The 22,857-nt window shown below is 36.8% G+C and overlaps 1 protein-coding gene across 1 annotated transcript in view; it reads right to left on the bottom strand.

The window, feature by feature from the left end:
• Nucleotides 1–5,306: 5,306 nt before the first annotated feature.
• CCNI (cyclin I) overlaps nt 5,307–22,857 on the bottom strand; it is a 21,012-nt gene continuing 3,461 nt past the window's right edge. Inside the window, exons 2-6 of the mRNA XM_004703214.4 lie at nt 12,833–12,961; nt 9,236–9,310; nt 8,968–9,108; nt 8,425–8,655; nt 5,307–6,896 (exon numbers count right to left, since the gene is read on the bottom strand). Of these exons, the coding sequence (XP_004703271.1) occupies nt 6,453–6,896; nt 8,425–8,655; nt 8,968–9,108; nt 9,236–9,310; nt 12,833–12,961 (1,020 nt within the window). The 3' untranslated portion in view covers nt 5,307–6,452. The remainder of the gene's footprint in view (nt 6,897–8,424; nt 8,656–8,967; nt 9,109–9,235; nt 9,311–12,832; nt 12,962–22,857) is intronic.

Here is a 22,857-nt window from a genome sequence, read left to right as displayed (position 1 = left end):
GTTCTTGTTCATTCTTGAAGATAGCAAAGACTATCCTATGAGACCTTGACTGGCAAATCTTCCCCACCCACCCTCCAGCTCTGATCTGATCTTACTCCTTCAGGTGTCATTTTGTCCCCAAATTCAACATTGAAAAGAAATTATGAGTCCCTTGATGTCAACGCTGCTGTTTTGACCTGGTGTAAGTCAGCATGCAGGACTCTGCAGGAGAGGGTTGGAGAGAGGGGAATGTGCTCCATGAGTGTAAACTTAGATGGAGCATTAGGTACAGGTTTCCAGGGTTTTGCCACAGCACTTTTTGACAGGCTTCTATCATCTTCCCACCCTGGAGGCTGACAGTGAAGACAATGTGGCTTATTGCCAGGGTTCCTGTGCTTGAATTAAGACCACGGTATTAAAACATTGACAGCAAGCCAGTTTCTGCTCATGACGACACTGTCTGGAGTGGAACTGTCCTTCAGGGTCTCTGAGACTCTCAACCTTTACAGCAGACAGTCGGAGCAGCTAGCTGGTGGGCTGAAACCATCTACCTCCAGGTTTGCAGCTCAGGGCTGGTGCAGAGACAGCATGTGCTTAATTGTGAGTTCACCTCCTTTTCCAATTTCCCTCTTTCTGACTACTAGTGTTAGTACCTACATGTTAGGTACTGTAGAATTGGTTCTGACTCATAGCAACTCTCTTACAACAGAACAAAACACTGCCCTGTCTTGCACCATCTTCACAGTTATGTTTATGCCCATTGTTGCCAGCCACTGTTATCAAGCAATCCATTTGCCAAGGGTCTTTTTCAATCTCCCACTACTTTAACAAGTATATCTTTCCTTCTTCAGGGACGGTCTCTCTAGACATGTCCAAAGTATGTGAGATGAAGACTCACCATCCCTGCTTCAAAGGAACATTTGGGCTGTACTTCTTCCAAGACAGAGTTGTTTGTTCTTATAGCAGTCCATTGGTGTTTTCAATATTCCTGACCAACACCACAATTCAAATGCATCAATTATTCTTTGGTCTTCCTTATTCAATATCTAACTTTCACATGCATTATGAGGCAACTGAGTACCATGGCTTGAGTCCTGCACACTTTAGTCCTCCAGATAACATCCTTGCTCTTCAACACTGTAAAGATTTGGGGGCAGCAGTGACTGTGGATCCAAGCATGATGACATTCTGACTAATAGCTGTATATAAGATTAAATAGTTGGCTGTCAGTTCACTAGTGAATCTTCTTTTCCAAATAGGTTATTTCGATCAGGAAGACAGAAGTTATTATAAAAGATTGCTGTCCCACCAACAGAACAAATGAAATGGGTGGGCACCCTACAAAGTTGGGCTTACCCAGGCCTTCCCTCAATAATGCTTTGAGAACTTCAGAGGATTGATAATTTAGCCCCCCCTTTGCCCTTTATTCACATCTGTCTCCCCCCTCAATTACTTTCTGATTCTGTATTCTGCACCAGCCTAGGTTAGAGTTCGGTGTTTAGGATGGAACCTTGTCCTGTGAATGACATTCAGCTCTCTTAGTATCTCATAGGCAATTTAAAAAAAATCATTTTATTGGGGGCTTGTATAGCTCATCACAATCCGTCCATACATCCATTGTGTCAAGCACATTTCTACATATGTTGCTATCTTCATTTTCAAAACATTTTCTACTTGAGCCCTTGGTATCAGCTCATCTGCCTTCCTCATATGCAAATTTAGAGTAAAAAAATGTAAGCCCTTTCTGTGCCGAATTATCCAAGGAACAGATGCTACTGAAAAGGATCCCCTTGCCTTAGCCATCACCTTTCAGGTTACTTGCCTTCAGTTAACCTTCTTTCTGGAGCGTCTTAACAAAATAATCTGTACCAAAAAAAAACAGTGGCCCCAGTGCTCTAGCCGCCCCATTGTTAATCCACTGTAAGTTTAAATTTTAGAGGTCCCCTCGCTTTATCCTTCACTCTGAAGCTCCTGCAAAATAAACTGCCTGAGTTGTGAACTCCTAAGTTTTTATACTTCATAAGCTAAGTGAAATGAAAATCTTGGTTATCTCTTAGGACACTTTCATAAGTCAAGACATTTCTCAAGGGGGATTATGTCTCTGTTGATAGGGGTCTTACGTGTTACATAGTAACCGCCATTAAACTAATCAATGCCGTGAGGGTGAGATTTAATTCTTTAACATGTGCTATTAATTTGCACTTCAACTTTTCTGCCCTAATGATTGGTCAAATCCAATTCTAACAGAAAACAGGCAGGTTTGAGGGCTTGCCCTTTAGTTACCTTTTTAGAACTGTACAGTTCATTTGGGGGTTTAATTTGTAAAACTGGTTTTGTATGAGATTTCATCACCAGCAGCAATGATCTCAATGAGAGGGACCAGCATAGTGGCTCTCACAAGGGGCTAAAATGGTAACAATTGTGAGGGAGGTGCAGAGCTGGCCAGTGTTGCTTAGCAATAAAAAATGAGTGACCAATTGTAAGGTCTTGAACAATTCATCTTCTCCTAGAATTCCACTCCTGTAAAGAATGAGTCTCAGAAACCCACAGCAGTTCTACCCTGTCCTATAAAGGTCACACTATGCACTGGAATCCACAGGAAGACCAAGGAGTTTGGAGATTTGGTAGATTTCTTACTTAGGCACACCATCTAGTGGCCAAAACCCAAAGCACTAATAGATTAGGAGCCAACCTCCAGTTAACACACTATAAAGACTAATTTCCCCTCAGATACACACACGTAAAATCAAGGCTTTCTAGAAGTAACATTTACATGTAAGACCAAACAGGTTTTACAGCCTGTTAGAACAGGTGTCAAGTAGAGTAAAAGCTTGAAAGAGCTTAAAGTCGAACTCTTAAAAAAATTCTTAGCATTAGACAACTCCCCTAACCTTCCATTTATAATGTAAGCTGGGGGTGCTCATCTCCTGGGATGGCTGTGAGAACATTTGGTAAAGTACCTTCCCCTTTCCAGTTGCAAATGCATGACTTGCTTGAAGTAGATCTACTCCCTCACCCCCACCCCTGCCACTCTGGCTGATTACCATCAGTGGCCTAACCATATTTCAAGTGAAAGGCCACTGAATTACTTTGGGTAGGAGTCCTCAAGCACAGCCTACCTTCTTCAAGAACTCCAGAACGAATGATCTAGAAAGCTTCAAAATCCCAGCATCTAAAGCAAACATAGAACACACCAGGAAGTGGTTGGTTCTAGCAAGATAGGAGAAAAGAGGCAAAAACTGATGTTTAATTCAAGACGGGGATGTAGGTTTAGATTCTCAGCCACCCTGCAAAGTCAGAGCCAGGAGTCAAGAACATTTGACACACTTGTTGTATCTGACCTTTCCATTAGCATTTGGGAGCACTGTCCTCCCCCCACCCCTCTAATAAATGCCCAGAGGAAAATTCAGTTCTCTAGATAATTTCATAGCAATCTAGCAGAGAATGTTAGATGCCATTAAGTCAGTTTCAATGCAGATCCACCTTATACACAATAAAACACGACAGTCTGGTCCTATGACATCCTCACCACTGTTGCACCTGCTGCCACTCCATCATTTTGAGGGTCTTCTTTTCTGCCGACCCTCGACCTAGCATGGTTATCTTTTTCCAGGGATTAGTCTCTTCCTGATAACATATGCAAAGAACGTGAGACGAAGTCTCGCAATCCTTCTATGGAGCATTCTGGTTGTTAATTCTTCCAAAACATGATAAAACAGTAATTTTAACCTTTGTCTGCCTGATCTTAACCTTTAGGCTAGAACATGTACCTCTTTCACTTTGTCTATTGAACAGAGGATTAGTAAAACTGACACCCATCAAGTTTGACTCCTTTAGCTTTCAAAAAGTTTCCGCTTTTTTAGCCACCAAGAGGCACTTGACAGCCATTAAACCCTAGTTTCCACATCTTGAAAAGCCAGTTTGATGGATACCAAGATATCTCAAGTAATAGGATGATAAACAAAGCCAAACGCACTACTATCGAGTCAATGCTCACTCATAGCTGCCTTAAAGGACAGGGTAGAACTGCCCGTTTCCAAGACTAATTTTATAGAAAGCTCCATCCTTCTTGAGTAAGCTGGTGGTTTTGCGTTGCAGCCAAATGGAGAATCACTGAGGACACCGGGGCTCCAAATGAGGATTAGTGTCAAGATTTAACAGCAGGAACACTTTTAAAGTGCTACATGGTTGAAAAACATTGTGTATTTCCGGTGTTCAATCAAGCTCTTGAAGTTAAAGTTCCAATAGTCCATGTCTAGGTAATGAAGGTCTGTCCTGAGACCTTTATAGGGAGATATTAAAATACTGCTAATCTTTAGAGAGAAAACCAGAAACAGTACTAAAGACAGGTTACCATAATAACAGTTGACCCGTTATCTGTAGCGTTTTTTCCTGTTGCTATGGCAGTAAGTTTAACATCAGACTTAAACACCAATGAATGTTAAACATTGCAAGAGCAGTTCCTCTCTTCAGTGTACAGGGCAATTTTTTTTAAAAAGATGGAAAGTGAACATTTATGAAAGATTTAAAATAGCACAATGTCCAACATAGTCTTCACTCGTTAAACTAAATAATTTTTTTTAATTGGGGGAATATTTTTGGTTTAAGGAAGATTATTTCACAGCAACAATTTCAGTTCATTCAGCCTTCATGGCTCCAGAGATGTCTGAAAGTCCATGAACATTTTTCCTTTTTATCAGGATTCTGCTTCAGAATGTTTGATCAAAATGTTGTCTTCTGATCTCATGTTCATAAAGTTCATTAGCCACACATATCACCCATCCCCCTATTCCTGGCTCTACTTCAACTGCTCAAAATAAGACCAATTGTGCTTGGGTAGCTGCATTTTTTTTTTTTTTGAAACCAATTCCTGATCTTCACATAAAAAAGTTCCTTCAATTTTAATTTTCCCTCTGACCCCTCATTCTTCATATGGGTAAATGCTTTTTCTTAAATTGGATTATAATGGCAGCTAATTCCTACCAAAATTAAAGTCAAATGTTGACTTCAGCATTCTTTTGCTTTGATAAACTTGCAAAAGCAGGCTAACAAATGACATAATCTCTGACAACCCTTATAAACAGTTTCAATAAGATGAGAATTTGCTGTTTGGAAGGTCCATAATCCACCAAGAAAATATCAAAAAAGTTAAAATCCTTATGTCTAAAAAGTCTTTATACCCCCCCCTCAGTCATATTCAAATCCTTTTTTTCCTGTTTTATTTTTAGTATGCATTTTCTTAGGATTTCTATAATTTTCCTTTATCTAAAAAGCAATCAAGATCCTCTTCCCTTCTCATAAGAAAAAAAGAACTGCAGATACAATGGTAAGGACAATGTTTTTATTGCTACCAGAGGCTTTTCTCATCGATCATGGCATGGTTGTGACTGCAATACCTTGTCAGACTGCACAGAGAGCTCAGGATCCAAAAGTCATTAAGAAAAATACATAGGCTGGAGAGGAAGGAGAATAACTTTTATAGAGAAAATCCTAGCAACATAAAACTTGGGTATTGAATTCAGTTATTACATGTTACAGATTCAAATCATAGAACTGCCCCAACATCTAGACAGTCTTTTCTACTGATTATAAATGGGGGTGGGGGGTTTGAATTCTCATCAGTTATAAAATCTAACCTCAGTTGTTTACGTACGTTTCTTTGGTGAGCACCTGGATATATTAACTTTATCACAAATAATTTTATACAAATGTCAAAAAAAAAGCTTTCAACAAATCTAAACATGTCCTAATCACAAACCACTTTTAAGTTTCACTTTAAGATAGATAAAAATAAAAGCATCAATTTTATTTCTAGACGCTAGAAATTGAAATGAGATAAACACTAAAATCAACCTGTTTATTGTGGTTTTTTTACCACCTGATTCATATAAAACAATTTCAAAGTTTTTTCAGACTAATTTAGATTTGAATCATGAATTATTCATGGCAGTCATCCAAACATGTGTTCACTAATTTGCTAAAAAACAAGGGGGGGAGGAGAGGTTTCCTGCTTAGTGGAGGCCAGAGTATATAGATCAACATGCATAAAATTCATTAAGTATTCAATGAAGAAGAAAGCAAAAGAGGAAAATTACATTAAGATGCTGGGTATAAATAAGGTTTGCTAGTTACAAGTTTTGGATCTTTTAAAAACATGAAACATGACTTGGTGACTTGGGGCAAGTAATATTATATGTCAGCAGAGAAACAGAAGAACTTGCAAACACTGTAATTTTTTTTCTTAAATATTGGATCTTTTGAAATTTTTTTATACTTTTTTTGGTCTTTTGAGTATTTAAATGTTGAATAATTAGCCACACAGTAAACAAGGCTGTTTTTTTCCCCCTTCTGGCTCATTTCAATTCAGCCTCTTAAGGTATTAATCCCTTATATATCCTTTCCTGGTTTTGCATGTTCCCATTCCTAGAGTAGCCTGGCCTTAGCTTTGTACTAGAAGGTAAGAACTGTTGACACTACATGACAGAAACAGGCTGCAAAGGCGGACAAGGGGAATCATGCCCTTCTTGCCTTGATAAATCAGTGCTACACACAGAACCCACATTTTCTGAAGCATTATCTTCATTATAGAGCCGTTTAATCCCATCATAGAAGTCATCCACTTCCATTTCCTCTACTTTACGTTTAGCCGAGGTATGCTTGCACCCACTGGCAGCTGGGGGATGATGGTAGAAGGCCGCTGTGCCTCTGACTGGCACTTCTGGTTTGCTGTTGTCCTTGGAGAAATCTGGGCCTGGGACAGAGGAGGACTGTAATCTGAACACTCCTTTGTCACAGGTTACCAGGGTGTGCTTGAGGGGACGGTAGACATAAACGGAATTCAGAGGCAGGGAAGACTGCAGAGTAGAAAGGTGATGTGCCACCAGCTCCCGACAGTGAATCAACTGGGAGCTATCCATCTGAGCCATAAAGAGGAAAAAAACAACAACAAAAAACAGCACAAAGTTGATAATGTAGGCTTCTCTGTCATCCTTGCTGGCCACTTTCATCTTGTGCTCAATAAAACCGTTTCCCTTTTCTCCCCCTACATTTTCTACTTCAAATGCACATAGTTCTCCAGCCTACTTAGTAAGTTCTTACTAATTATACCTACATCTGTAGACCTAATATCTCTTCGGAATTAGAATTCTTACATGAAAATTATACACTGTACATCACCATGAAAGCACAGATTACCCTCTCCCCATTTACTGACATGTTTAAATTCCAAAAACAAGGTTATATAAAATGTGTGCTGAGGGAAAGTGAAGGATAACTAATCAGATCACAAAATGAAGCATGACTATATCATGAACTGTCAAATTACTTCATTCCACAACTGCCAAACCACGGAGAATCCTAGCCCTAGCAAGATGACACATAATCCAAAAGTCAGCATTACTCTTGCCACACATCTTGGCATTTATTACTGTCATAGTCCACTGCTGATGCACAAAATAGATAAGATTTTCTTAAAAAAAAAAAACTACCATAAGTGTGAAGTATTGAGGCAGTTGGTAAGAGAAATGGTCCATTCTCTTTTTTTCACTACTTTATAGCCAATGTCTACTTTTATTCAGTCTGGTCCTCAGTTTAGAGGGTTTTCCATCCTTTTCTCTGTTTCATCTCTTCAGTGGAGATTCTCATTGCCATCAAGTTGATTCTGATTCATACTAGCCATATAGGGCAGAGCAGAATTGTCATTATTGGATTCTGATGCTGTAAATCTTTATAGCAGCAGAAAGCCTCATCTTTCTCCTGAGGAGTAGCTGGTGGTTCCGAATCACTGACCTTGTAGGTATCTGCCCAATTTCTATCCTCTATGCAACTAGCAAGAATTAAGGGCAAATGTCAGATGCAAGAAAAAATTAAAAATCTGGAATAAGGTAGAATAAGAATTAGAGTAATTTCATTTGCTTTTATAACAATAAGTAAGAACCTCTGATAGGATGTATTTTTGTAATAAAAAATATATGAGCTTGACAAAACCAGGAATAAAATACTTAATGTCTTAATGTTAGGGTTTTAATACATTCCTTCATATATTTCAGAATTCAGTTATCAATCAATCCTTTCTGGAGTGAACCTTAACTTACTACTATAACTGGATGAGGGTTTACAAAACAGATTGGTTTTGCAATCAACATGTGGAACCATGTAAAATGAAATCTTTGCCAACTTCAATCTTTTCTCTATCATGATGTAGCTTCTTGGTTCAGTAGAGAAGATTTTTGTTTTACGTGAAAGCAAATGGTAGTCCATACTGAAAGCAATAACTTTCTTTTCATCCATTCCTTTTTACTTGTCTCCTCTTATGATTTGCCATTATAAAGTTTTATCCATAAGATTTTATAAGAAATTATCCATCCTAGTTCTATAACCATAAACTATCTGGTAAGTCTACATACTGTAATAAAATGAACATTATTTAATTAGATTAAGACCCACCTGTGCTTTCTGAAGCAGTTCAATCGTGAGAGGAAGCCAATCAGGAATGAGTTTCTCCATCTCCAAACTAATCATGGCCAGAGCAAGCATGGACCCTTTGAATTGCAGAAGTTGGTTGCAGGCCATACAGTGGAGGAGTTGCTTAGTAAGGAATGCCAAATGTTGAGATGGGCTCAGTTTGGGAAAACTGAAGAGTAACTGAGGCCTTGTTGACACTGCAATGGCATGGAACTGAAAATTACAGAAACATCATATTAGTTTCATCACCAAGGTAAACTGTCTACAGAAACTGTTATCACATCCAAGATATTTCTCAGTTCCTAAACTTGAAATTCAGTAATTTGACATGTATCAGCAATCTTAATTTTTTTCCTTTGGCTATGAACTAAAACAGGCTCAATGACACATCAACAGTAATAATTTCGATAGTTTTTCCTTTTCCTAAGTAACAAAACAAATGAGCAGGCAGTCTAATATTTCAAGGTACTGAAACACAACTATACATTCACATAAAAAAAATGTAAAGACTTCAGGTATATTTACAATGTGGAGAAAATCCAATGGTGTGGCTGTGTGAAGATCCCAATTCAATTTATCCAGAATAATTCTCTCCATTCTCAGAATTTCAGATGAAGAACATCCACAGAAACTGTCTCTCGCCAAAACTTTCAGAACTGGAATTCTCTGTTCAAAGATAAGGCCAGGAGGGAGAGAACAGAAAATAAACAGATTTTCAATTTTTGTTTTGACAAACATATAATAATTTGATTAAAATTAGTGACATTAACTAATCATTAACGAAAAACATTACCTCATCTTCCTCAACAGTCTTGGCAGCTAAGAAAAAACAGCTGATTGCAATACAACTCAAATATTTTGGGTGGGCCTAAAATTTTGAAGAGGAGAAAAGCAATTTTAGTAAGTCTTAAAATGTTTTATTTTTAAAAAAATGGATATTCAGATGAGCTAAGTATGCATAAAATTCTCAGAACTTTGATTAATCTGATACCCATCCTTTGATATTTAGATCTAAATTAACCTTTAGCATCACAGCCCTATCTATACAATGCTGTTGTTAGGTGCTGCCATATGATACTCTAGAAATAAGCTTATTACATTGCTGGAAGTTCAGCCAATGTCAGTTAGCCAAATTTCTATCCAGTGGAGAAGAGCTTTAGATTTTTTTCAATTTAATAAATAATATTCTCTAAATTACACAACATATTATTTATGTGTATGTGCGTGCATGCTCACACTTGCACATTTAAACTATTTCTGCTCTCTCCACCTATTAACAAAATATCAGTAAGATGACATACTAGGTTCTAGGGGATTCAAGAGAAAAGAATATGAAAAGATTAATGTATTTTAAATGCTTTAGAGATACTTCCAAATAGAACTTATCTAATGATTAAATGTCTACCAAAGAATCCTATATTCAAGTTTCATTGTAATAATGAAAGACTCCCCAAATTTGTACAAAGTCAGTTTTTTTAAAAACACGTTCTTGGCTTCCATATATACAGGACGGTTTGAATTTGCCTGTTATCTCTAACAGGGTAGACTCACTTTCAATATGTTTGGCCAATGCAACATCCAGGTTCAGAGAAGTTAGAACAACTTAATCCAATTATATTGAGTCACAGATAAGAGTTAACACACAGAAACAATAAAAGGGACTTCAACTTTACTTCAACTTAAATCATGAAGGCATTCCTGAATACAGACTTAATTAGCTAACATTTAAACAAACATAATTATTATACCTAAGTAAACTCACAGCCATCGAGTCGATGTCGACTCATAGTGACCCTATGTAGGACAGGTAGAAATGCCCCTCCAAGTTTCTGAGACTGAAACTCTTTACAGGAGTACAAAGCCCTATCTTTCTCTCGAGGAGTGGCTGATGGTTTTGAATTACTGACCTTGTGGTTAGCAGCTCAACTTGTAACTACTACCTTAACAAGGGTTCCTTCTAAAAGCTAGTACATTATCAACATTTTAAAATTACTAATAGTAATGAAAATATCATGGCTAGAAAATACTTTCATAATTATCTATTACCTAAGAAAACAGTCTCAAGGAAGTTTAGTGACACTCCACAAATGATCTAGACAGTGAAGTCAATAATTATTAAGGCAGTTGCCCAGGCTCCCTTATTTCCCTCGAATGCAGTTAATCTGAAATCCCCATCCCTGAAGTCATCTAAATTCATTACAAAGCAGGAGCCTAACATAGCAATACAATCCCTAAGCTCCACTCCTAAACTAAGAGTATCAATAAATGTATAGTAATAAAGAGAATCAAACAGCAAAGGTTTAACAAAACAGTTATCAACCTGAGCTGTATGTCACAATGTTCTATGCAATTTATTATTGCTTCTTTAAATACTAACACATACATTTCTCACATCCTAGATGACAAGGTCCAAGTTCTAGTGCTGTGAAAAGCTTCACTTTCTTTTGTACAACTAGGACTGTGGCTCCTTTCACAGTAGTTGTTGATTTTCTTTATATAAACAAACCATCCCTATGTAGATATCTCCTATCTCTAAGTAAGGGTATCCAATACTGATAAACCTGAAACATGAGATTTGGCAAATTTTCTTAACTGTTCCTATAAATGCTCCTAAATTTGCCTAAAATAATATTTTTATAACAGAAACAAGTGTTAATAAATAATTTTGGGGTATATATGAAAGCATACTAACCTTAAGCTAATTTTTCTGAAATTACCTGTGAGAAAGTTAGCTGTGATAGGGGGACAGTTGGAAGAGAAAGGGATTTGATACTTTGATCAAAGTATGCATCTCAGATCACCTAGATTTCAGGATCTTACTATCAAAATTAAAGGTAATGGTGCAGTGGTTAAGCATTAGCTGCTAACTAAAACATTGATAGTTCAAACCCACCAGCCACTCCATGGTAAAAAGAAGTGGCAGTCTGCAACCATAAAGATTTACAGTCTTGGAAATCCTATGAGGCAATTCTAATTATATCCTACAGGGTTCATTATGCATTGGTAAGTGTGGTAGCTGCATAATCAGTTGTCAATTTGAGACTTAACAGTGAAGGGGTGGAGTCTAGCCTGTCAATCAGGTCACAGCTTGATGACCTTATTAGAGTCGCAAAGGAGATAAATAGCTCACTGAAGGCGGGATACACGCTCACTCCCTGCGAGACATTCTTGTTGACAAGACACATGGAGACACACTGATGGAGCCAGAGCCCTGGAGCTGAAAAAGCCACCTGTAGATCCCTACCAACACTGAGATACTTCCATTGCCACTGGGTCCACAAGACTTTCCATCCACTGGCCAGTGATCTTCCTGCATTTGGCGTCATTGCAAGTGTTTTGTGAATCTGGGAGAACTTTATAGATTGATATTGGACATGTGGGCTAATATCAGACTTATGAAATTGATCTGGACTGTTTTCTCAATATGCAATTGCTTTTGTATATAAAGCTCTTTCTTACACATATGAGTGTCTATGAATTTGTTTCTCTAGTCTACCTTGACTAACACATTAAGTGAAGAGGATTTAAGTTTCTAAGAACACAGGTTTAAAACATCAAAAGCTAACTAAGAGACTCCACATTCTTCTATTCATTAATTCTTTGACTTCTATCTTTTATGAGCAATAAGAAGTAGTATAGTATCCTAAGAACTATATTCACAGTTCTCTCAGTTTACATATTTCTGGGTATACAGATGATTATAATTAAATTTGCTTTTCTGCTCTTTCATACTCTGCCATTAAATAAATGATCTGCTTTAAACCTCTTGGGTGTCTACTACCACCAGTTTTGTATCATCAACATTATGTATTCCAATAAGGACAACAGAAGACTTATTCATGTATTTACAGACTGTCATTCAACAAAAATGTGATAAAGTTGTGTAGTTCATCGTGTTCTATTCCAAATGCATGCCCCTAGAGAGTATTTATATATTGGCTGGAAAACCACACATTATGGACAATCAATCAATCATGACAGAAAAAATATGCAATAGGACTATACTTGTCTATTTTGAATTCACTGCCTACATCTGAAATACCGATCTGTTAGAAATGACTAAAAGACTAACCATCATGCCATGCTATATGATCTCTATTAAAATCAAGAGGTTAAAAATTTATTATCGAAACTTGATTCATAATTTATACAAAGAAACTAAAAATGTATTACGAACACTTTGTACAAATTATGAATATTCATTTAAAAAGAAATACCCCTGAGAACTTACAGCAATAGCAAAAGGCACTATTATCTTCTTGTGGTACACACACACTCTCCAGGAAGGTTTTCACCTCTCTCCATTTTGTAGAATGTTTACCAGTAGATCCTGGTTTGGTGTATAAACTTTCAAACAAAACATTATGTGCACATTTCTTAAACTATTTACCTTTACAGTTGCTAAAAACCTATCCAATAGACTGCTAGCCAGAGCAAATGTTTCTGGATAGAGGTTGAATTGGTACTTGAGCTTGGCCAGCCATTGAATCACTTCATCTCTCTGGGATGGAGAAACATTCTGTAAGGAATAAATAAATAAAAATGAAAGAGAACAATGTTTCAATAATGCGTTTAGAATTTTCTCATAAAATCTTAGCAAATATTATGGAATATGTGTTTATAGTAAAATTGTTTTTTAAGGCTATCAGGAAATCTACCTTTAGATAAATGAACACAAAACTTTATGTAGTAGATATGATATTTAATATCTATATCCAAATTCTCTTACTTTGTTAACGATAAAATCTTTAAGGAACTCCGGTGATTCAGAAAGTTAACTACCAGGCTGGTAATTCCATGGGTTAAATATAAATGAGTTGGTCTGGGGAAATGGGAAGCTTATAACAATGAGTACAAAAACAAAGAAAAGGTTCTGAAACTGATTGTGATTAATGTACAACTCTTAATATGATTGACTGCCAAACTGTATGATTTGTGAAAACACTATGGAAAACAATTCTTTGTTGTCCTTTAGGGTCATTGATTCGCATCAACTTGACAGCACTCTAAAGCAAGGTATTCTGGGAATACACATTTTACAAATAAGAACACTATTACTCTATGAAAGGGGGAATTAAGCTTCCCTATCTAAGTCAGCTGATAGCCTAGGAAATACAGGTTAATGGTCTATTAAACACAAAACTAAAATAGGAATAAATGAAATACATCACGGACAACTGATAGATAACAATTACTGGTAAAGTCAACAAAAAATTAACCTAAATTAAATTATTATTTGGAAAAATAATTCAACAAACACAAAAGGATAGGACTGTTATTTTAAATCTTTCTACATCTTAACTGTTGAGAATAGGCTTCATTTTTAGAAGGTACACACTGAATTTCTCCTTTTGACCAGGATTCTACTATAGCATCTTTGACAAAATGTTCAGTAATGGTAGCTGTGCATCATCCAAGTCTTCTAATATCACGGCAAAGGCGAGAGTTGTTCATGGAGGCAATTATCCACACAAGAGGAGCCCTAGTGGTGCTGTAAGTTGGGTGTTGGGCTGCTTCCTGCAAGATCAGCAGTTCAAGTCCACCAACCACTCTGCTGAAGAAAAATGAGGCTGTCTGCTTCTCTAAAAGGTTGCTATGAGTCGGAATCAACTCGGCAGGGAGTCTTCCTGATACTGCTTTTTCCTCTGTTGTTCAAAGTAAATAGAAACCATTATTGTGCCTTGGATAACTACTTCCAAGCTTTTAAAATTCCAAGCACTAGATAAACTACACTCTAAAACAGAAGCACTGTGTTCTCATTCTTTTATGAGTGGCTATAAAACTCAAGAAAAAGGTAAAGTAATCTTTTAAAGTTTGTCACTGCACTATGAAGCAAGGAAAAAGAGCTTACCTTTTAATTTAAAACTTTTGTCTGAAAGACAAATAATATCAACCTCAAGGCACTAATGTATGTTTAGTTACTCAAATTTACAGATAGAAGTAAGGGTGGTAGAAGAAACTGTTAGAAATTGATAGACTGAGAAATGTAGTAAGAGACGAACAGTTAGCTATTCATTTGCTATAAGGGAGCTCCCAAGTTAATATATCTACTACAGACAAGTAAATTCCAACTTATAGTGACCCTATAAGGACAGAGTAAAACTGTTCCTTAGGGTTTCCAAGACAGTATAACTTTACAGGAGATGATAGCTTCATGTTTCTCCCAAGGAGCAGCTGGTAGGTTTGAACTACCAACCTTGCAGTTAGCAGTGCAACACTTATCCAACAGTGCCACCAGAACACCAGTTCTAGATTTTTAAAAGACAGCAAAAAAATTCCTCACTGCTATATAGTCATTGTCACTCATAGTGACCCTATAGAACAGAGTAGAATTGCCCTTTGGATTTCAGAGGCTGTAAATCTTTACAAGCACATGAAGAAAGCCTTATCTTTCTTCTGAGGAGCAACTGGTAGGTTTGCACTGGTGACTTTGTGATAAACAAGCCAAGGCATAATGCACTACATCTTTAGCGATCCCTAAAGATTCCTGGGGCTAGGTTAAAGGTGGCTATAAAACTAGATGGAGAGAGGTATAAGCATTCAAAAGAAATGAAATTTCTACTAGCATGAGCCTTATTCTAAAATGTCAAAACGAATAAGGAAAAGTCATGCTTAGTAAGGAAGCCAAACAAATCAAAGAGGAAATAAATTCACAGAAGATAGTGGTATAATCCTATGAAATGGGCGACTAACAGAAGGGTGAAAGAAATCAAGATCTAGAACAAGAAATCGAAAATTTATGGCGAGAAAGGAAGGCACAGAATCCCTGGTGGGGTTCAATCAAGTGCAATGTAGCCGAGAGGAAGTAGAGTCGAACATGATAGTGATAGACAGGAGAATGTATAAAGAAATAGAGGAAAGAACTAGGAGGCAAAGGACATTTACATGTTTATTGTAAACATATGCATGTGAATGTAAATACAGTAATATATAACAATAGGTATATAGATCTATGTACATATATTTATATAAGTATTAAGGTAGCAGGTAGACATTTGGCCTCTACTTTGTTATGATAATGTGGCATTCTCTGATGCTTGCTGAAGATAAAATGGGTGCATAAGCTAATGTGGTGAAGAAAGCTGATGGTGCCCAGCTATTACAAAATATAGTGTCTGGAGTCTTAAAAGCTTGAAGATAAACAAGCAGTCATCTAGCAGGGAAACAAGAGAGCCCACAGGGAAGAAGCACACCAACCTGTGTGATCACGAGGTGTCAATGGGATCAGGTATCAGAAGACCCCAAACGAACAACCTTTTCAATGTGAACGAGATGGGGTCAGAATGGAGACCCAAAGTCCATCTGTAGACAAGTGGACATCCCCTCACAGAAAGGGACAACCCAGGCAGGGTGCATTACAGCAACAAAAAAACACAACATTGCTCTAGTTAATGTTTCATTTCCCTACCCCAACCCACCCCACTCCCCACCCCAGTTCTATCTTACAGATCTGGCTAGACCAGCGCATGTACACTGGTACAGATATGAGCTCTCAACAGAGAATCCAGGATAGATACACCCCTCAGGACAAATAATGAGTAACAATGAAGATAGGGGAAAGGTGGAGGCAGATGGGGGAGAAAGGAGGAACCAATTGCAATGATCCACATACAACACCCCACTCCCACCCTCAAGGGGACAAACAGAAACATGGGTGATGGGAGACAGTGTACCTTGTAAAATATGAAAATTAAAGTAATTTATAAATTATCAAGGGCCACAAGGGTGGGAAGGGAGAGGGAAAAAGAGGAGCTGATAACAAGGGTTCAAGTAAAAAGAAAATGATTTGGAAATGATGATGGCAACATATGTACAGATGTGCTTCATACAATCGATATATGGATTGCTCTAAGAGCTTTAAGAAGTGGGGAGGGAGAGGGAAAAATGAGGAGCTGATGCCAGGGGCTTACGTGGAGAGCAAATGTTTTGAGAATGATGAGGGTACCGAATGTACAAATGTGCTTTATGTATGTATGGATTGTGATAAGAGTTGTATGAGCCCCCAATAAAATGATTTTTTTTAAAAGAGCCCCCAATAAAAATTTTTTTTTAAAAAAAGAAAGAAATCAAGTTCTAGAGTAGTAATGAGGAAGAGATCACCACTAACTCCATCTATAGATGCACGAAGATATGGGAGAGGAAAAAGTCCCCAAATGAGACTACATTCATGTCATTATTTGATGTATGTAATTAAACAGTAACAGTTATATGGAGAATAACATTATGTAAGATAACTAAATGATGTAATTTATGTGCAGCACATGCACAGCATTTAGATTAAATATTAGTTTTCTACTTTCTCATCTCTCAAAATAACAATCTGATGCCAGAAAAAAATTGTAAAATATTGTTATATATGAATAACTCAAAAACAAAACTCACTGCTGAGTCAATACTGACTTACAGTGGCCCTATAGGACAGGGTATAACTGCCCCTGTGAGTTTCCGTGAATGTAAATCTTAATAGAAGTAGAACGCTGTTGCCTTTCTCCCATGGAGCAGCTGGTGGTTTTGAACTGCTGACCTTGCAAGTTAGCAGCCCAATGGGTAACCACACCACCACACTACACACACAGAGAGAGTTGTTTTAAATATACAATTAGTCATGAAAAGGATCATGGCAGTATCTTTGAACCTTAGCATATCCTAATTTAAAATTTAAGAGTAGGATAGAGTCAAAAAAGTATTTCTTCATGGTTAGTATTAGCATCAGCCAAAACTACCAATAGAAACTCTGAAAGGTTAGTTTGATTGGCTCATTCTTACGTAATGAAATGATATTCCAAGATCGCTTTATTTTCTAAAATGAATTCAAACATGAAATTCCACTCTTATTAACCTGAAACCAACCAATCAAAAAGGAATGTTTTAACAATACTCTTCCTGATTTCATCAAGAAGTCTGTTCTCTCTCTTACAGATTGCTCAAGTAGAATTTAGTAAATTAGTTGAAACTAAGCCCAGAAAGAACTTACTAATGGACGTATTCAACATGGTGAAACACAAGGTTTTATATTCCACATGCTGTTAGCCTGCCATTAAAACACAATTCCCAACTTTAAACTTTTAAAATGTTCATCATTACGTGAAATATTAAATGCAGTTGCTCAAGCATAGTATATATAACCCTCTATGACCCAATTTTCTAGCCTCACTTTCTATTACCTTTCTACCTTAAACTTCACACTTTAAATAGTAGTTAAGTATCCAACACCCCGACCCCTACACACACACTCTCTCCCTGCATCACTGTTCTTTTGTTCCTTTCATTTCTTCTAATTGGAATACACTCTGCACCTGCCTTATACTTAACCTTCACGAGTTTTCTATGGTCACTAATTTTCTGTGTTCCCAGTCTTTTATGTCGGGCCAGTTTTGTTAAACTTTTAAAAAATTACATTTTCTATATTGCTATGATGGAAGGGGGGATAGCAACAAATCTACTCTCCAGCTGAGGATAAACAGAAAAACAAAGAAATGTTATAAAGGGAATGGGCTCCGAGGAGCCAAGTTTCTGGAGAGGGGATATGAAGAGATGACTCAACATTTTGGTACTTAGTTCTCAGGACATTTGTCCATCCTGAGAACATGGCAAGAAGCTGAAAGTCTGGACAGGGATGCTGCTGAAGGAGGCAGAGAAACCAATAGTGCTTTGAGGAGTATTGCTATACTGGAGAGAAAATGTGAGCTTTGAGAAGCCAAGAACATAGTGAATGTGAAATCAGAAGAGAACAACAGAACAGCTAATTTTCCTTTTAGGGCAGTTTCAAAAGTTTTCAGAAATTCTGAAGCTGGGTAGGGTAGAAATTTAAGATGCTAAGCACAAAGCCTCTGAAAAGCAAGGGCTCAAATGAGTTTCACTGTGCAGGAGACAGGTCAGCATTACACTTGATAGGGTGAACATTCCAAGTACTCAGAAATTCTGGCTTTCACTCTATGAGTTGGGGCAAACAGAAACAGATAAAAAGCCTTACTCAACTGTAACCTGGCTTCCAGTCAGCTCAGTCAGTCAATGCTAAGTCTCCTAACTCTGCCCACCAGAGGGAAGACTGAACGCTCTATAAAGGAAAATAAACCTCCACAATTTTTGCTTGTACAATGTTCAGCACCCAATCAAAATTTTCTGGGCATGACAGGAGAAAGAATCAAAACCCAGAGAAAATCACAAAACAAGTGGGCAACAGAAACCTTTGAGACCTTTGAGTCATCAGAGAAAAGGATTTAATATATAAAAGGGAGAGGGGTAGCACACAAAATAGATGAAAAACATAAAGGATTTCAATAGAGAAATGAACTTTAAGTGTATGTTGGAGGGGTGGGGGGAAGGGGCCAGGACACTCCAGAACTGAAATTAAGAACTCACTATGTGAGTTTAACAATGAATTAGATGAAGAGGCAGGACAGTTACAGTTTTTGGAGGAAAAAGTTACTGAACTAAGTGTGTATAGTCAAAAAAGAGAAGCAAAAAAATCAAACATTTATTTCGAGAAAAAGAAGATAATTGCAACAACAAAAAAAGATAATTGCATACAGTAAAAAGAAGCAAAATAAAATAAAATTTAAAATTTATTAAAGAAACAACCATGCATGACAGGAAAAATCAAACCAAAAGTTGTGTAGTAGAAGATTAATAAAACTGACAAACTTTTTGTAAGATTGTTCAATAATGAAAAAACAAAACCGAAGACCACAAATAAACTCAGAAATGAAAAAACATCACTATGGACCCTTAAATATTAAAGGATTATTATAAACAGCTTTATACAAATAATTTGACAACTTAAATGCAATACACTCTTTTAAAAACATATTTTCCATACAAAAAATAAGAATTAAATAAAGATCTGATTGCTTTCATATTTACCAAAGAAATTGGATTAAACATTCATCTCAAATAAATCTCTAAGTTGCAATGATTTCCCCAAGTGAAACCCTTCCAATTCATTATGAAATAATAATCTAAACTAATTCTTTGAGAACATTAAATAAGCAGGAAGACATACCAACTTATTTTTAAAAGTCAGCGAACCAAATCATAAAACCCAGAACAGGGCATTACAAAGCAATCTGACCCATTAACACAAATGCTGAAATACAAGACAAAGTGGTAACCGAATCCAACGATGTATAAAAATTCACATCCATTTAAAATCTTTTAGCAAGGAGAAAAGTTAGTATAAAGGCTTTCTAAAATATAAAGATGCATAGCAAATATTTTATTTAATGGTTAAAATAGTAAAAAAGCCTGCCCACTCAAATTGAGACTGACACAAACATGAATGCTGTACTCAATTTATATTAGCATTGTTCTGAAGGTCCTAGCTAAGCTTAAAAAGAAAAGTAAGTAAAAAACATAAGAATTGGAAAGAAAAATTAAGGCTATGATTATTTTCAGTTGACACGACCATAATCCAAACTACTAGTAATAAGTCAGTATCCAAACCCCACCAACCGTTGAGCCAATTCCAACTCATAGGGTCCCTAGAGAACAGAGGAAAACTGCTCCATACCATAGGGTTTCCAAGACTGTACATCTTTATGGGAGCAGACAGCCTCATCTTTCTTCTGTGGAGTGGCAGATGGGTTTGAACCACCGACCTTGAGATTAGCAGCCCAACGCTTGACACTGTGCCACCAGGGCTCCTTTAATTTGGTATAGACATATAAAAATTAATTTTACTTCTGTATACTAGCACACAAAGCAATCATAAAGAAAACAAATGTAATATACCATCTGATTCAACAAGATTCAATTACCCAAGAATAAATCTAAACTATCAATTACTAAACGACTATGATCTAAATTAAAAGAAAAAATAGATTGTGCCCACTAATTGACAGAATAATTGACAGATGCACATGGGAAAAAGTAGTTGCTCTCCAAATCAACTTATAGATTTAATAAACCCCAAACCCCCCATAATCTATTTGAAAGCTAACAAGTACAATCTAAATCGCATACAGAAGAGGAAAAGGTGAAGAAAAGCTATGGTAATCTTGAAGAAAAAGAACAAAATTTAGTATACCAAATATAAAGGCATATGTTGTATTAAGACAGTGTGGTATTAACTATAATATAATATATATTAAGAGGGAAACAGTCTACTGGATGAAAAAAACGCTCCAGAAACAGGTAAAGAAAAACTCCATCTATAACACTGTATGCAGGATAGTGGGAGAAATATACAGTATTTTTAATAAATACAAGGAGGCTTCAGAAGTTTGTGGAATGGAACACTGGAATTAAAAGATAATGGAATTTCTCCATCAATCTTATGAAGGGTGGTAGGACCAAAAGAAGCCACAAGAAGGGCTTCTGGCGTGCAGCCTAAAGTGGCGGTCACAAGTGCTACTTGCATTTTCCTATAGAATAAAATTCAAGAGGAAAAATAGAGAAACCAAGCCTAGAGGGGAAAAGGATAAAATAATAAGCCAATCTGTAAATGACCCCAAAATGACAGCCAATGTATTGGTAAGAATCAATTTTAAAGATAGGAAAACAGGCCAAAAATAAACACTCAAAATTTCCAATTTTAGAGTTCGGTGGGGTACTGGGTTATACTTTGGGCTACTCACTGCCAGGTCAGCAATCCCAAGCATGAGCTGCTCTGTGGTCAGAAGAGGTCTTTTCTCCTCCCAAGAAGTTTCAGTCTTAAAAACCCAAAGGGGCATTCTACCTCGTCCTACAGGGTTGATATGAGCTGGAATCAACTTGATGGCAGTGAGATTTTTAGTTCTAGTCCATGAAATAATAGACAGGTTTGCGAATTCATAAATGTGTGTAAAGGAGATTATACAAAATTTTCACATATATTAAGAGGGAAAAAGTAGTGTGTGCGCGCATGTGTTTGCTATTTAGATTATATAATCAATTTGTGTAGGGTTTGAGCTTTTTAAATTTCCCCTCAATTTTACATTATTTGCAGATTTTACTTGTAAATTCACCTACACACTGAAATTTATTTGTAACACCAAAATGAGTACAGTGAAACCTGAGAGCGAACTCAATGGGGCTGCTGAGATTTTCCAAGTATCACAAGATTTCCAACCTAAAAAGTTTTATATTTTAAAGAATGGGAAAAGAAACTAAGCCACTTTTATGATTTACATGTTTATACAAATTACACTATTCAAAAAAGATTAGGGTAAAATTCACTCAGCAATAATGTAAAAGAAGTGGAAGACTGAGCCTTCACCTGACTTCTATATCTATTTCCCACTTTTGCATTTGCCCTTCCTCATAATCAGGATGCAGTACCAACATTTTCTGCTTCTGTCTACAACTCACAGGTTCCAACTTTCAGAAAATGTTTACCAGGATAAAGTAATCATCTTAGTGGAAAATACTTTTCCTTTTTGATAAGTTAACCACCTTTCATAGGTGCCACCTTTCGCAGGCTGTCCTGTATTTACAGGGCTTTTGAAGTCATTTGCAGTCATGCACTCAGTGGCAAAAATTTTGAGCACCTTATTGGTTTTAATGATGTAAACAAGTTTTCTTTTTCCTAGTCTGTTGAATGCCATGGTTTTCACATTTCTTTAGCTTTCTGTTGTTGATTTTGCTTTTTAAAATGAACCACAGGCACAGTGCTAAAGTACTGTCTACAGTTCTTAAGTCCAAGAAGGTTGTGATGTGCCTTTACAGAGAAAGTACCTATTAGATAAGCTCTGTTGGGCCATGAATTACAGTGATGCTGGCCATGAGTTCAATGATAATGAACCAACACTATAGGAATATTTACAGGAAGTTTCTTTAAATATAAATGTATTGATCAGTGATAAAAAATAATGTGACTAGAGGCTCATAGGAACCTAACCCTGTATTTCCCAATTAGGAGCAATGGGTGAATATTTTCTAATTTAGTGATTACAGTGAACTTTCCACAACTGCAATTATTGAGAACTGGCTTACAAATTTACAATCTTTGTGGTGGAGTAGGTTAAGCATTATGCTGTTAACCGCAAAGTCAGTGGGTCAAACCATTAGAGAAAGGTGAGGCTGTCTGCTTCCAGATTTAAAGTCTCTAAACCCCAGGGAGCAGTTACTCTGTCCCATATTATAACTGAGTTGGAGTCAACCCAAAATACCAAGGAACATAGTAGGTGAGTTGGATAAATTCAATACTCACTAAGCGAATCTGACTGAAAGCCTATTATTATGCCAATAAACAAAAATTATTCCCCAAGGGAATTCACAGTCAAATTGTCTGCGTGATAAATGTCACCACCTTCAGGGAAGCAAAAAGTACTACAGGAACACATATAAGGAACGTGGTAAACTAAAAAACAAGAACAAATTCATTAGCATTGAACCAATCTTGACTCACAGTGACCATACAGGATAGAACTGCCTCCAAGAGTTTCCAAGGCTATAAATCTTTTCAGGAGCAGAAAGCCTCAGCTTTCTCTTTTAAAG

The sequence above is a fragment of the Echinops telfairi genome, unplaced genomic scaffold, assembly GCF_000313985.2.
Source record: "Echinops telfairi isolate 266 unplaced genomic scaffold, ASM31398v2 ScPeMD7_7468;HRSCAF=8506_0, whole genome shotgun sequence".
In the NCBI taxonomy this organism is placed as follows: domain Eukaryota; kingdom Metazoa; phylum Chordata; class Mammalia; order Afrosoricida; family Tenrecidae; genus Echinops; species Echinops telfairi.
The sequence above is the reverse complement of the archived record's forward strand: the minus strand, read 5'-3'. Positions and strand labels throughout refer to the sequence as shown.